The 16,135-nt window shown below is 38.4% G+C and overlaps 1 protein-coding gene across 1 annotated transcript in view; it reads left to right on the top strand.

Annotated features, from left to right (window-relative positions):
• The window catches only part of KCNQ5 (potassium voltage-gated channel subfamily Q member 5), a 715,330-nt gene extending 699,442 nt beyond the window's left edge, over positions 1–15,888 (top strand). Inside the window, exons 12-14 of the mRNA XM_036768782.1 lie at positions 7,093–7,224; positions 11,421–11,547; positions 13,797–15,888. Of these exons, the coding sequence (XP_036624677.1) occupies positions 7,093–7,224; positions 11,421–11,547; positions 13,797–14,756 (1,219 nt within the window). The 3' untranslated portion in view covers positions 14,757–15,888. The remainder of the gene's footprint in view (positions 1–7,092; positions 7,225–11,420; positions 11,548–13,796) is intronic.
• The last annotated feature ends 247 nt before the right edge of the window (positions 15,889–16,135 follow it).

Raw genomic sequence — 16,135 nt, 5'->3', positions numbered from 1 at the left:
ACAAGAAACCAATTATGCTGAAATGAAATTATCAAAATGTTAAAAGAAACAAATTCACAGACTCCAGGTTAAAAACCTCTACACTAGAGGATGAATTAAATATATAGGAACCCAGATAGATATATTTCATTACCTCTTAGAGAAACTTTAGGTCATAGACCAAATGAGTTAACATACATAAAGCCCTTTGCAAACTTTAAAGATCTCTATATAAATACTAGCTATTATTATAGAATTTGGAAATATTTCCTGCCATCTTAAGAACAGGAGACTCCATTTCCTTTTCTGGAGACCTTTCCTTGCATGGTTCCTTCCATCATGCTTTATGGTCATTTAGCTTAGACTCTAAGACAGTATAAAATATGTTCAGTAATCTATCCATATTCCCTTTTTCCCCTGACAATTTCCCCTATTAGTTACCTGTATATGTTTGGTACTTTTGTCATTCACTTGTTTCAGTCATGTCTGAATCTTTGTCACCCCATTTGGGGTTTTCTTGGCAAAGATCCTAGAGCTGTTTGCCATTTCCTTCTCCAGCTCATTTTACAGATGAGGAAACTGAGGCCAACAGGGTTAATTGACTTGCCCAGGGTCACACAGCTAATAAGGGTCTGAGGCCAGATTTGAACTCAGGAAGATGAGTCTTCCTGACTCCAGGCCCACAGCTCTATCCACTGCTGTCCTACTTGGCACTAGGCTGTCAAGAAATAGTTTGTTCTTTCCATTTTCTCATATCGGCCTTCTCCAGACTGATATTTGGTAGTTGTGACTTTTTAGTGTAATATAATTATCCCTCATTTCTTAATCTCTACATAGTTAGAATCTACTCCTTCAATAAGTCAGTAAGCATTTATTGAGCAACTACTGTATGCCAGGCACTGATCTAAGCAGTGGGGATACAAAGAAAAGTAAAACGCAGTCCTTGTTCTCAAGGAGGTCACAGTCTAATGGGGAGGATAATATGCAAACAAGCTATATACAGGATAAATTGGAGATCATCAATAGACAAGACACTTCTAGCAAGGGGGATCAGGAAAGGCTTCTCATAGAAGATGGTACTTGAAGGAAGCCAGGGAAGCCAGAAAGTGGAGATGAGGAAGAGTATTCTGGGCATGAAGAATGAAGAACAGTCAGTGAAAATACCCAGAGGAATCAAGAGATGGAGTGTCTTGTTTGAGGAATAGAATGGGAGGCAGTCACGAGATGGGAAGATTATTTAAAATAGAGGACAAGAGGGGGGATAAAATGTAAGAAGACTTGGAAAAGTAAGAGGGAGGCAAGTTATACAAGGCTACGAATTCACAGCCAGAGTTTAAGATATGAAAATTTTGGCTCATTATAATTCTAATTTCAGTTCTACCTAGATTATTGGATCCTATCCCTTTGATATACTGTGAATTAGGTATTTCAGGGTGGGGAAGGGTAGAGAGAAAGTAAAGGTTATTTTTTGTTGGGTTTTTCTAGAAAGTTCATTGTAGATTTTGCCCCCGGTATAACTCCAAAGGGTCCTTCTGCTCTTGAGAATAGAGCTTTAAAAAAAAACCAGCTCATTCATACATAGGCTTTTATTGAGATTGCCTATAATCTATAACAGAAGTACCTATTACAAATAATGCTCAGGTCTTTGAATGAAAACAAAAATGTGCTCCTTTACACATTTAAATATCTCTGTTAAAATATCTAACAAATTATCATCCAGCCTTTCCTTGAAGACCTCCAATAAAGAGGTATCTAAGATGAAACATTCTACTACACCAGCAGTTCTCAAACTTTTTGGTCTCAGGACCCCTCTTAAAAACTAAGGACCAGGGGGCAGCTAAGTGGCACAGTAGATAGAGGATGAGCCCTAGAGTCAGGAAGACCTGAGTTCAAATCCAGCCTCAGACACTTGACATTTATTATCTGTGTGACCCTAGGCAAGTCACTTAACCCTGATTGCCTTGCCAAAAAAAAAAAAAAAACACAAAAAACTGCGGACCCAAAAACAGCCTTGGTTCTGTGGTATATATAGATATATTGATATTTGCCATATTGGAAATTAAAACTAATAAATGTTAAAATATTTATTAATTCATTTAGACAAAAATAAACTCATATATTGACATAAATAACATTTCTGTGAAAAATAACTATATTTTCCAAAACCAAAAAAATTAAGTCAGAAGGATATCATTGTTTTACATATTTTTGCACATGTCTTTAATGGCTGGCTTAATAGAAGACAACAGCTAGATTCCCATATCTGCTTCTGGATTCTATCTTTTGAGAAATGTTGTTTTGGTTAAAGTATACGGAGAAAATTTAGAATTTTCTTTGCATGGTAGTTTGAAAAGGGAACAGTATTTTAAGAGGCAAATAATATATTTGCATTATTTTTTAAATTGTTTTTATCTCATCAGACCTCCTGAAAGTCTCAACACCCTAGGAGTCCACAGACCACACTACAGGGAAACCTACCCTATGGCATACACCTTACCTGCACACTCCCTCTCTAGCAGAGCCTAGAAGTGTAAATCTCTTTTTTCTTGATATTCTCTGGGAAAACACAGAGAATTATCATACTCTGTAAATAGTTCTAAATTAATAAAAAAAAAATTAGCTAGTTTTATGAATCCATTCTGTTTTCTCAAGTTTATTTAAGTGAATCAGACGATTCCTATCTTACTTCATGCCTTTTTGACTGTTTATTGTTGAGGGAAACAATAGGGTTTGGTGGAAGGAGCAGTTTCAAGTCAGAAGACCTGGGTTCAAATCCTGACTCTGCCACCTGCTACCTTTGTGATATTAGACAAGTCCCTTAACCTCTGTATAATGAGAGGATTGGACTGGATCCTCTAAGATACCTCTTAGTTCTAAATCTATGATTTCTAGTAGCTACCTCATAGACTCCAAAGAGATAATGTATAGAAATCCCTTTGCAGACTTTACAAGACTATAGAAATATCAGCTATTGTCATGGTTATCTTTTAGCCCCCTCCTCCATTCCCACCTCCAAGAATAGGAAAAAATGTCTCATTTCTAACTTAGAATGGTTAGTCCTTAATTAGTAAGTCTGCCTCATATGCTCAGTTTCAAACATTCCAAATATTATGAATCCCATGGGTAAGCATATAGTTTTGATAAATCAATGTGGCAGCCCATGCCACTTGGAAAGCCAGTATTCTGTGAAGCAATCAAATTGGTCACCCATTAGACATTTTAAAACCCATTTTGCATATTTTTCATCATCTTGTCATAAAGAAATAATAAAACCTGCCAGCTTCATGGCCTTACATTTGACATAATAATATTGATCACAATGATAAACCATGGGCTTTTTTTTTCTTAGTCTTGGCTACTTTACAGACAGTAAATTATGTGCAATAAAAATTAAATTAGCTAATGTTTTTGTATGAAATATTATGACTAGGTGAGAAGCAGCAGCTTAAAATAGAGCAAATAGCTTTCATGGGCCATGGCACTACGGCCTCAAACCTTCTCCGCTCCTAATATTACTGTGTTATGACGCGCAGATGACTCCCAGTCCTGTGGCCCTCAGTCAGTACAATCACACCCACTAGAAAACTTTTCCTGGAGTCCATTTATTCAGCTGTTTCAAGATGGTAACGTGACCCACAAATCCTCCAAAAGTTGGACAAGTATCTTGAAAGCCTTTCAAGTAGGCCAAATATGGCCAAAATCAGTCAGCTTCTACAAAAGTTATGAAGGAAAAGCCAGAGACATAGGGAAGTAGTGTGGATCAGCGGAGTGAGTAGTGGACTCGGAAGTCAGGATGACCTAGGTTTGAATGCCTCCTCAGATGTTTACTAGTTGTGTGACACTGAGCAAGTAACTTAACCTCTCTCAAACTCAGTTTTCTCATCTGTAAAATGCGAATTATGATAGCACCTACCTCCAATAGCTGTTGAGAGGCTCAAATAAGATGAATATGTATATAAAGCACTTTGAAAATCATTAAGCACTAAATAAATATTAACTACTGTCACCGTCATCATCATCACCACACCAAAACAGCAAGGTGCCGAACTGAAACAAACTGTCCTGCATTATTGATTACTTAATTACTACATAATTGATTACTTAACTCTTTCTGTAGGAAAAGAATCTGTCATAAGGGGAAAAACTAATGGAGGGAAGAAGGGATGAACAGATATGGGTTACAGAAAAACAACTGAATGTATACTCTAAGTTTTCAGCTCTACAGTAGGAAAAAGACCATCCCAAAGACAGCACTGACACGTTAGAAGTTGTCGATGCCACAGTTTCTCTGATATAAAAGACAGAGAAGCAAATGATTCATCCAATAAGGAATGTATTGTATTGAAAACAGAAAGGCTGTTACGTAGCTTTCTGAGCTCCGGTTCTTTCTTCCCTGGTTGGCAATTAACTGTATTACAATCTATCCATTTGGAGTTCCTGGGAGAATTTAGCCTATCTTGTACTACAAGTTTCTGTATTCAGAATTGTGCTTTCACACACACATACACACACACGCATGCATACAAGCATGTATGTGTATGTGTGTGTGTGTGTGTGTGTGTGTGTGTGTACATTTCCCATGGATAGGTTTGTTTTCCGTGACTTTTTGTTTTTACTCTGTTTTTTTATCTCCTATCTTTATCTTTGAATGCTTTTAGGAATTTTTTTTTAAAACATAGGTAGCCATGAGAGGCATCATGGTGTACTAGAGGACCAGCCTGGGAGTCAGAAAAGCCTTGCTCAAGACCACCTCTCATAATTCTAGCCTTGTGACAGTGAGCAGGTTTACACAACCACACATCTCCTCCGATCTATATCTAAGTGGGCCCCCCACACCAATGAAATTACAAGACTTGACCAAAAAATGTAGCTATATTAGTATATTATAAGAAACTGTTGGCCCACCACATAGCTATCTTTAGCTGGGGTGGAATGGGGAGGGGGGGTGCTCTAGAGTTAACTGGCACAGTGGAACTGGACTCGGAGTCAGGAAGACCTACATTCAAATCCTACCTCAGATAGTTATTTACTGGGTTTATTTATTGTGTGACCCTGAGCAAGACACAACCTCTTCAATGCTCAGTTTCACCCTCTGTGGAATGGGGAGAATAACAACACCTACTTCATAGGGTTGTTGTGAGTTTCAAATGATATATAGACCTTAGAATATTATTATTGTGGTCTTTACAAAAAGAGATAGTTACATATTCCTTAAAGGACTTTCTGTAAGTCTAACAACAAAACAGAATTCTGAATATATACTAACATCTCTGAAATTGGAATCTAGATTTATAAAAGGCCCCTTCAACCACAGGAACAATTTCTGAATAGATGTCATCTCTAGGAATTGTGTCTAGACCTTTCAACTTTATCCAGATCACTTGGGGGAGAAAAGCAGGATTGCATTTTGGCCTTAATTTTAAAAGCAGAACGAGAGACTTCTAAATCTTGTTACTCAGGTTTTTTTCCTATAGAATCAAAAGGTGACAGGCCTGGGATATTTAATCCAATTAGTCCAAATTAATCTTAGGTTCCATGGTATATTGGATTGAACACTGAACTTGGAGTCAAAAGAGCTGAGTTCTGCCACTTAAAGCAGCTGCCACCTTGGTCAAATTATTTAATTTTTCTGGGTCTCAGCTTTCTCATTTATGAAAAGGAGCTAATAATATTTGGACTGTATATTTGAATATTCACTTTTCCCAGAGATTCCATTGCTCAGTATATACCCTAGAGAGGAGAATAATAAAAAGACTCCATATTATACTTAAAATATTTATTGCAGCACTTATGTGGTAGCAAGGAACAGGAATTGATGTGAACCCATTGGTGAACAGCTAAACAAGTTACGGTCGGTGAATATAATGGAATATTATAGTGCCTTAGGAAATAATACTGCAGCACTTTTTGGTAGCAAAGAACTGGAAATGAAGTGAATCCATTGGTGAATAGCTACACAAGTTATAGTCAGTGAATATAATGGCATATTATAGTGCCTTAAGAAATAATATTGCAGCACTTTTTGGTAGTAAGGAACTGGAAATGATGTGAACCCATTGGCGAGTAGCTAAACAAGTTATGGTCGGTGAATATAATGGCATATTATAGTGCCTTAAGAAATACTGAATCTGATCAATATAGAGAAGCATGAGAAGACTTATGTGAACTGGCAAAAAGCAAAGTAAGACTTTGTGCAGCTCTGGTTCACTTAAATCCAGTTCTTGAGCAAGTCAAGGCATGGCCCTGGTGATGTTATTGGTCCTCCTTGTTTAGTCATTTTCAGTCCTGTCCAACTCTTTGTGACCCCATGTGGGGTTTTTTTTGGCCAAGATACCGGGGTGGTTTCCCACGTTCTTCTTCAGCTCATTTTACAGAGGAAGGGTTAAAGTGACTTCCCCAGAGTGACGCATCTAGTAAGTACCTGAGGCCAGATTTGAACTCCGGCAGATCCAGACCGGGCACTCTATCCACCGCACCACCTAGCTGCCCTACACAATGATAACAATATAAATGGAAAGAACAAAAAAAAAAGGTAAAACTGAATGGTGTGAATTATAATGGCCAAGACTAGCCCCAAAGAAGAGATATGAGAAAGCCCCATTCCCTCCTCCCTCCACCCCACCCCCAGCTTCTCTGCAGTAGGGAACACTACATGTAACGTCAAACTATTTCTGCAATGTAGGTTAGTTATGTTGAACTGTGGGGGATGGGGGGGAGTATTAGTTTTTTTCTTTGTTAAAAGGGATTTCTTCCTGGGGAGCATTGGAGGAGGCTTACATCAGAAAATATAGATGATGAAAAAGAAAAAAATATAAATAAAAATGTATCTTTTTAGAAATGATATGGTGAAAATTTTTTTAATAATTTGTTGGATTATTGATTTTTTATGATGTCTAGACAATTTGGGGAAGACCCCCCCCCCAGCACTCTGGGGACCTCTTGTGGCAAACTTATGGCAAAGCATAGTTGGAAATCCTTTAGTCTCCATGGTTGGAGGGAATCTCCACGCTAATGGGATCACAGAAGTACTGCAGTCATGTCCACTTTTACACCAACCTCAGTGACTTCCTTAACCAAAAGGACTGAGTCATCGGAAATGCATTTCTTTTGCAGAATTATGAAGTTCCATGTGGCAAAAAGGAAGTTTAAAGAGACATTACGTCCCTATGATGTGAAAGATGTCATTGAGCAATACTCTGCTGGACATCTGGACATGCTTTGCAGAATCAAGAGTCTTCAAACACGGTAAGTAACTGGATCTTTTCATAGCTGGAATGTACATATGTACTAGCCCTGAGATTTGTTCCTCAGGTCAAAACACTGGCCACACCAGACATCCTATTAAAAGCCCTACTAACCTAGTAAATCCTACCAGAACTTTTGTTCTAATGACATAACTAACCTTCAAGAAGGTAACAAGGTTCTTCCGGGTATATCGTAATCCATTTAGCAAGCACCGATCAAACACCTACCATGTGCGAGGCACGATGCTAGGGTCTAGAAATACAAAGACAGAATGAAAAGTAGTCTCTGTTCTGAAGCATGCAATAAGGATTCCATTCACATAGATCCCCATCACATCGAAAAAGGAGGAAAGTATTATCAAATTAATCTTGTTGCATTTAATATGAGATCACCCTTATGGAATCTACAGTCACCTTTGTGTTCAAAAAAGTTTTTTTACAGAAATGCCTTTACTCATGGTTTTCTTCCTTGGCTAAACTGGTTCTTCCCATTCCATCCAACTATACAAATCCTAACCATCCCACAGTGGGTAGAGTGTTGGGCCTGGAGTCAAAAAGACTTGAGTTTAAATCTGGCCTCAGACACTTACTAGCTAGCTTTTATGACCCTGGACAAATCACTTTAACCCTGTTTGCCTCGGTTTCCTCATCTGTACAATGAGCTAGAGAAGGAAATGGCAAACCACTTCAGTATCTTTGCCAAGAAAACCCCAAGTCACAAAGTCACAAAGAACTGGACACAACTAAAAACAACTGAACAGGGGCAGCTAGGTGGTGCAGTGAGTAGAGCACTGGCCCTGGAGTCAGAAGGACCTGAGTTCAAATCCAGCCTCAGACACTTGACACACTTACTAGCTGTATGACCTTGGGCAAGTCACTTAACCCCCATTGCCCTGCCTTCCCTCCTCCAAAAAAAAACAAAATACAACTGAATAACAACAAATATAGGAAATACTGTGAAAATACTAAGCTAAGAGCTACGGAAGATATAAAAATGAATGGAATAATTCCTGCTCTCTCCAGCACCTAACTTGATGCCTGGAACAGAGTAAGGGTTTGTAGATTGATTGTAAGCTTCTCCATTCAATTAATCAATCTATCAGTCTTGCAGACCAAATAACTTGGCTTTGGATAGGTATGGCTTTCATGTGTATAATAAAACAAAGAGCTGAGATAATTGGCCAGGCAATTCAGTTCCAACACACAATTAAGATAGAAGCAAGCTGTTGTTGTTGGTGTTTTTGATGCAGATAAAATTCACCTAGAATTAAGTTCCTTTAAATTCAATAAACATTAATTTAAAACATACTAGAGGCCAGGCAGTATGAGAGATGCCAAAATTAATAAGAATAGTAATAATCATTGGCATTTCTATAGCTTTTGGTTTTTCAAAGCATCTTGCATACATAATCCCACACGAACCTCACCAACACCTTGGGAAGGAGGTATTATCAGCCATTCTTTATATATGAGGAAACTGAGACCCAGAGAGGCTAAACCATGATCACAGAGCCAGGAAGTACCAGAAGTAAGATTTAAACTTGGATCTTCAAGGCCAGCACTCTGTCCCTCCATGCAAAAAGACACTACCTGTCCTTATGGCCCAGCAGCTATTTTAATTCTTCACTTTACTTTGCCCCTGGGTAAATAAATCATTTCAAGCTTTTCTTTCAAAGGATTTATTAATTAGGTCCCTAAATTTTTATACCGAAATTTATATTATTTCATATTGAAATTGTTTATGGTGTCAGGAGAGGCGAAAAAAGATTTTACGGCACCAAATCATTTCCTTTTATTTCAGTCACTAGCTCATACAAAACCACACATAATTGGCCTTTCCCAAGCTAGAAAATCATAACTTTAATTTTGATAACCTTCTTTTAAGGGTATTTCTAAAAATAATAATACTTGGATGAATCTGTGACCTCATTAGTGTTTGCTCTCCTGGCAACCCAGGAAACACAAAAACAGTGACAGTGGTGATAGTGATCACACATTTAGCTCTTTAAGGCTTCCAAAGTGCTTCTCATCACAATAATCTTCCTATAGGATAAGTGGAACAAAGATGCTAACACACACAATACAGTTTACTTTATGGCAGCTTTCTTCCACGTGCCCACACTTTGTTGTGGTGGTGGTGGTAGTGGTGGTTCCTATGATTTCATTATTGTAGAGAATTCTTGGTATGAAAACTCTATACAAGTAATCGACATATTTTTTTGGGAGGCAGTAGGGGTTAAGTGACTTGCTTAGGGTCACACAGCCAGTAAGTACCTGAAGCTAGATTTGATCTAAGGTCTAACTTCAAGGCTGGTGTTCTAGCCACTGCTAGAACACACCTAGCAGCCTCAGATAATCAGTGAAGTCTTAGTTGCCAGAGGCACAAAAAGATTAAATGATTTGCTCCTGGGTATATAGCTAGTCTGTGTCAGAGGCAGGGCTTGAACAGAGGTCCTCTTGACTAAGGCTAGTCATTTATCCACTGAACCATGCCACCTCTCATGAATACATACATACACATACATACATGTATGTATGTATATGTATGTATATATGCCTGTGTGTATATGTATATATGCACACATATATACATATATATGTGTGTATATATATGTGTGTGTGTGTGTGTGTATATACATGTAGTTATTGTTCAGGCATTTTTCAGTCATATCCAACTCTGTGACCCAATTTAGGGTTTTCCTAGCAAAGATATTGGAGTGGTTTGCCATTTCCTTCTCCTACTCATTTTACAGACGAGGAAACTGAGTCAAACAGGGTTAAATGACTTGTCCAGGGTCACACAGTTAGTAAGTATCTGAGGCTGGATTTGAACTCATGAAGATGAGTCTTCTTGACTCCAGGCCTGGCACTCTATGCACTGCACCACCTAGGCTGAGTTAAAAGAGACAAATTCAGAATCATAATTTAGAGCTGGAAAGGACCTTGAGAGGTCAGTGAGTCTAACTCTCCTATTTTACAGATAAGAAAACTGAAGCTAAGAGAGATTAAGTGACTCATCAAGCATCACAAAGCTAATAAGTGTCCAAGGTATAATTTGAATCCAAGTCTTCCTTACTCCCAGTCCAGCAGTCTGTCCACTGCACGAAGCTGGTCCTAAATTCTGTCCTGGTCGGGTCACACCTAAAGTACTGTGTTTAGCTCTGGGCCCTACACTTCAGGAGAGGCATTCTGAAGTTCATTCAGAAGAGGATGAACAGGATGGTGTGAAAAATTGAGAGGATGCCATGGGGGTACCAGTCAAAGAGAAGACACAGGGACAGAGAGTGGGAAACACGGTTGCATTCTGCAGTTATTTCAAGTGCTGTCATATAGAAGAGGGATTAGATTTATTTTACTTGGTCCCAAAGAGGACTAGGAGCAATAGGTAGGTGTTGAAAAAAGACAAAATTAGGGTTGATGGCAGGAAAGATTTCATAATGATTATAACTGTCCAAAAGTGGAATGAGCCTCAACAAGCTAGTGGGTTACCCTACCCCTCTTTGGAGATCTTCAAGCAGAAGTGGGATGACCAATGAGGGATATTGTTGGTGGGATTCTTGGTTATAGATGGGCTAGACTAGATGACCTTGGAAGTTTCTCAGATCGTAGAGTCCATGATTCTAGGACTCTGTATCTGTCATCTGAGAACCAATCTAGCTAAATTTGGAAAGCTCTATCACTAGATGTAGGCCACCAGGTAATAAGGTTGGGTTTGTTTGTTTGTTTTGGTTTTGTTTTGGGTCTTTTGCAGGGAGGAGGGAGTATGGTTTGGCCATGGCAACTCAAGGAAAAGTGTCTTTAGCATGAAGGGGCCATAGCCCCACCTGCAATGGTAAGAAAGAAGGAGAAAGAGAGAGAGAGAAAGAAGAAGAAGGAAGAGGAGGAGAAGGAGGAGGACAAGAAGGAGGAGGGGTAGGAAGGAAGGAAGAGAGGGAGGGAGGGAAGGAAAAAAGGAAGGAAGGAAGGAAAGAAGGGAGAGAGAAAGAGAAGAAGAAAAAGGTGTGTTTATGTGAGTAAAATCATACATCTCTTGGAATGAGTCCCAACAAGAACAAGGTCAACTTTTTTTTTAATCATTTTCAACATATGTTTAAATGACTGTATTTCCCTTTTTTTTTCAAATCATTTCACCCACCAGACTGTGTCAAGGCTTCTTTTGTTAGGTGCCATACTCATTTCGATTTTGTTCTCTGACAGCGTTGATCAAATTCTTGGAAAAGGGCAAATCACATCAGATAAGAAGAGCCGAGAGAAAAACACTGCAGAGCTGGAAACTGCAGATGACCTCAGCATGCTAGGCCGTGTGGTCAAGGTTGAGAAACAGGTATGTTTCAGCCAACCTTGGTAGCTGTCTGGCCTTCCTTTTGTCTTATCTATCTGGCTTCATCATAGGAGGTCAGGTACATTTCAGGTAGCACACATCCAGAAGGAAAGATAAAGCCCAGCAGGAATGGAAAAATGGAAAAGTATATTAGGTGTGTACATAGAGTATTTTTTCTAGGATATATGCAAATAATAAATATAGTAGTTTACTGCAATGATTAAAATAATTTGAGTTGGAAACCACTGCATGTTTTCATTTCTGAAAGGCAAAGCCTGCTTTTCTTCTGTTCTAGTTTCTACTAGCTTCTTTTAATTTATCACTATACTTTTTTTAATAAAGGAAAACTTGTTATAATTTTAAATGCACAGCTAGTGGGAAAATTCTCAGGGTCTGTCTGAATATTTAACACAAAAAACACATAATCTAAGCCTCCTAGCCAAAATAATTTAACCTGAAATATATATACATATATATATGTATATATATATATATGTATATATGTGTGTATATATATGTACACACACACATATATATAATCTAAATATAATTGGCTGAATAATGATAATCACAATTAATAGCTCACCTTTGAGTAGTGATTTAAGGTTTAAAGAAATATCTTCTCTACAACAACCCTGTAAGGTAAATACTGAAAATATTGTTACATACATTTTACAGATAGGTAAACTAAGACACAGATGCATTAAGTGACTTGCTAAATGTCATTCAGCTGTTAAATGAGAGACCAATATCTGAAACTAGGCCTCCCGATTTTAAGTCCAGCATCCTTTCTGCTATATCTTGTAATTTCTCATTATGCATATTGACACATCTTCATTTTAATTTTGAATTCTAAAAATGTCAACCTTTGAAAGTTTACCTCTATTTGTCACATAACTCTTGGATGTTTCCCTGATAGAAGAGTCTCTGACCTCTAGGAGCAATTCTATAGGAGAATTCTCCTAGAGTTAAGCTTCTTTTAATTCAATAAACATTGATTAAGAACATACTAAATGCCAGGGAGAGTAAAAGATGCCCAAAATCAATACGAATAGTAGCAATAATTGGCATTTCTAAAACTCTTTCAAGTTTTCCAAGCATCTTGCATACATAATCTCACAGTAACCCCCTTGTGAGGTAGGTACTACAGATATTATCAAGAGTATTTTGAAGAAGCATATTACATCTGAGAAACTAAGGGACATGCCCATGATCACAGAGCCAGGAAGTATCAGACGTAAGATGTAAACTTCTAAAGCAGTTCCTACATCCTAAAGTAACATTCTCCTATGGAATATAAGCTCTTTGATGGCACACACTGTTCTGCTTTGGTTTTTTTTGCTCTTAACATCAGAATCTAGAATAGTACCTGACAGCACAGTAAGTATTTAATAAATGCTAATTCCATTAAATTGGAAGGCCCTGTGATTCATTAGGGTGAGTCTTAATTTGAGAATCAAATGGATTTGAATCCTGGCTCTTCTAGCATGACTGCCTGTGTGACACTTAACAGTAGAAGGATCAGAGTTTAAGAATGCCTTGAAGGACCAAGATATATCAATTGGCACAGAGCATTTGCACATACCAGAGATAGTAGGATGAAGTTTTTATTGAAGACTTGTATGAACTGATGCAAAGTGAGGTGAGCAGAACAAAGAGAACAATTTATACCGTAATAACAATATTGTAAAGATAATCAACTTTGAAAGACTTGGGAACTCTGATCAACACAATGACCAACCACGGTTCCAAAGGACTCAGTGACTTAACTGTGCTAGAGACTCACTGCGACCTCTAGATAGAGATCAAATGGATTTAAAGTACAGACAGAAGCATATTTTCTTTTCTTTTTTTTTTTCTTTTTGGCATGGCTAATGCATAAATTTGTTTTGTATAACTACATATTTGTAACAGGCTTTTTTTTTTTCTTGCCTTCTCGATGGATGGGGAAGGGAGAAAATTTAGAACTAAAAATAAAATTGAATTTTTTAAAGTAAAATCATAATACCTACTTGTAATTCTGTTTAAAGTATATATGCACAGATAGGAGAAATTACAGTTAAGTCATAGTAAAATTATAAAAAAATCATTTTTAAAAATTCTTGCATCAACTTACGCAATTGACACTCCTGGTCCATCTCTTGTATTTGGTTTCCTCATAAGGGGATTTGCCACAAGGACCTTTCTCATCCTAAACCTATGATCCTATAATGACATGTTATACTCATGTGTACCATTTTTCTGCCTTTTAGGTACAGTCTATAGAATCAAAACTGGACTGCCTACTAGACATATATCAACAGGTCCTAAGGAAAGGCTCTGCATCAGCCCTGACTTTGGCTTCATTTCAAATTCCACCTTTCGAATGTGAACAAACATCCGATTATCAAAGTCCTGTGGACAGCAAAGATCTGCCTAGTTCCGCACAAACTAGTGGCTGCTTATCCAGGTCGGCCAGCGCCAACATCTCCCGAGGCCTGCAGTTTATACTTACACCAAATGAGTTCAGCACGCAGACTTTCTATGCTCTCAGCCCAACTATGCATAGCCAAGCAACACCGGTGCCAATGAGTCAAAGCGATGGACCGGCAATGGTGGTCACCAACAACATTACAAACCAAATACACCAGGTGACCAAGCCGGTGGCCCCAACCACCTTACAAATCCCCCCTCTCCCAGCCATCAAACATATCCCCAAACCTGAGCCCATACAGATCAGCCCTGCCACCATGCAGGAGAGTATCTCTGATGTCACTGCCTGCCTCGTTGCCTCAAAAGAAAGCGTTCCATCTATACAGTCAAACCCAACCAAGGATCGTTCCCTGAGAAAAAGCTTTGACATGGGAGGAGAGACCCTGCTGTCTGTTCGCCCTCCAGTGCAGAAAGATTTGGGCAAATCATTATCTGTACAAAACCTAATCAGATCGACAGAGGAACTGAATGTGCAGCTTTCAGGTAGTGACTCGGGGGGCTCCAGAGGCAGCCAAGAGTTTTATCCCAAATGGAGAGAGTCCACTTTATTTATAACTGATGAAGAAGTGGGCCTAGAAGAGACAGAAACTGAGACTTTGGATAGCATTTCTCAGTCTGCCAAGGAAACAGCTTTCCCTTCTGACTCTCTAAGGACTGGAATGTCAAGATCATCTCAAAGCATTTGTAAGGCAGGAGAAAGTCCAGATGTACTCAGCTTGCCTCAAGTCAAACTTAAATAATTTCTTGATTTTCTTTCTAGGCTTAGCACTTCCTTTAGCCATACATATCATTGCATGAACTATTTTGAAAGCCCTTTTTAAAAGATAAAATAATGAGAATCAGGAAGAATAAGAAAGGCAGTTTAAGAGCCCATTATCTTCTAATTGCATGAAAATGCATGTTTCAGAGATGGCTGAAATTCCAAGGTACACCTACATTAACCCATTCATTTAATAAGGTACCAGAGGTTAAAATCCTGAAGGAAAAAAAAAATCTTACACAGCTATGGGCTAGATGAAAAAAGGAAAAATTTGAGCATTTATGAAAATTGATACTGTATTTTGAAAGTATGGAAGTAAAAATCTTAAAATTTAAGGCATTTTTGCTTCATGGTTAAATACAAAAATGTTATTTTCAAAACTGGGCCATTGTGTATGTTTATAACTCAAAAGACTGTTTCCAACTGCTGGCAAGGTACCATGAAAAGCATATGCGGGAATATTAGAAACGGCTACCATCGCAAGATAGATGTGTCATTCCTAGGCTATCCCTTAATATACTTTAAAATGTTGATTTCTGTAATTTGGGGGTGACAGTGTTGGGGTAAATGAGTTTACGCACCAAACATTCTTTTTCTATGAAATGTGCAAATGAAAAAGTTTGAGGTCAGTGGAAAAAGCAAACAAATTGGCCCAGTGTTTGGGGATATCAGGTTTAGAGAAAGCTCTTCCTTGATAATTGAATCAACTGTGGCCAACCGAATTGGTTGATTCCAGGCTTGGGGCTGTAGCAACAACTGGCTTCTGCACAATCAACCCACTCGACCATAGGATAACCCAGACTGGCCAGGAAGACAGCCAAAGTTAACTGGTCTGACTGCTGCATGGTCCAGTTATTTCAGTGATGGGGGCACAGCCTCCCACCAAGTCATGCCAATGCTGCTTTTAAACTCTTCTGAAATTAATGTGTTTTAACAGTGGAGTTCTAAGGAAATGGGATATAGGTCCTATTGTTCCTTCTCTCCCAAGGGAGCTGTTTCTTTCCCACAAAGCTGACAGTGACAGGTAGAATGCACACACACAAGAGAGATGGAGAATTTAGATGGGTCTGAAGTAAGACAAGAAGTGAATGAAAGGAAAGGACAGAACCAGGAAAATAGTGGCTTACCCCCAGAAAGAAAAAAAAGGCCCAGGGAAGGTAGTGAGCAAAGCAAAACAAACCAGTGAAAAATATATTTAGCAGGAGCAGATCAAAAGATGGAAGAGCAGTGTTATTTGAGAATTCTTAACATTTCTCCAATATTTGATGGATTCAACATGCAAATTATTTCTCCCCACCCTACATTTTTCAGAGGGGCAACTGGTTCTTCCTGTCTTGCCCAAGCTAGAAGCACAGTGCC

Source organism: Trichosurus vulpecula, chromosome 7, assembly GCF_011100635.1.
Source record: "Trichosurus vulpecula isolate mTriVul1 chromosome 7, mTriVul1.pri, whole genome shotgun sequence".
NCBI lineage: Eukaryota > Metazoa > Chordata > Mammalia > Diprotodontia > Phalangeridae > Trichosurus > Trichosurus vulpecula.
The sequence above is the reverse complement of the archived record's forward strand: the minus strand, read 5'-3'. Positions and strand labels throughout refer to the sequence as shown.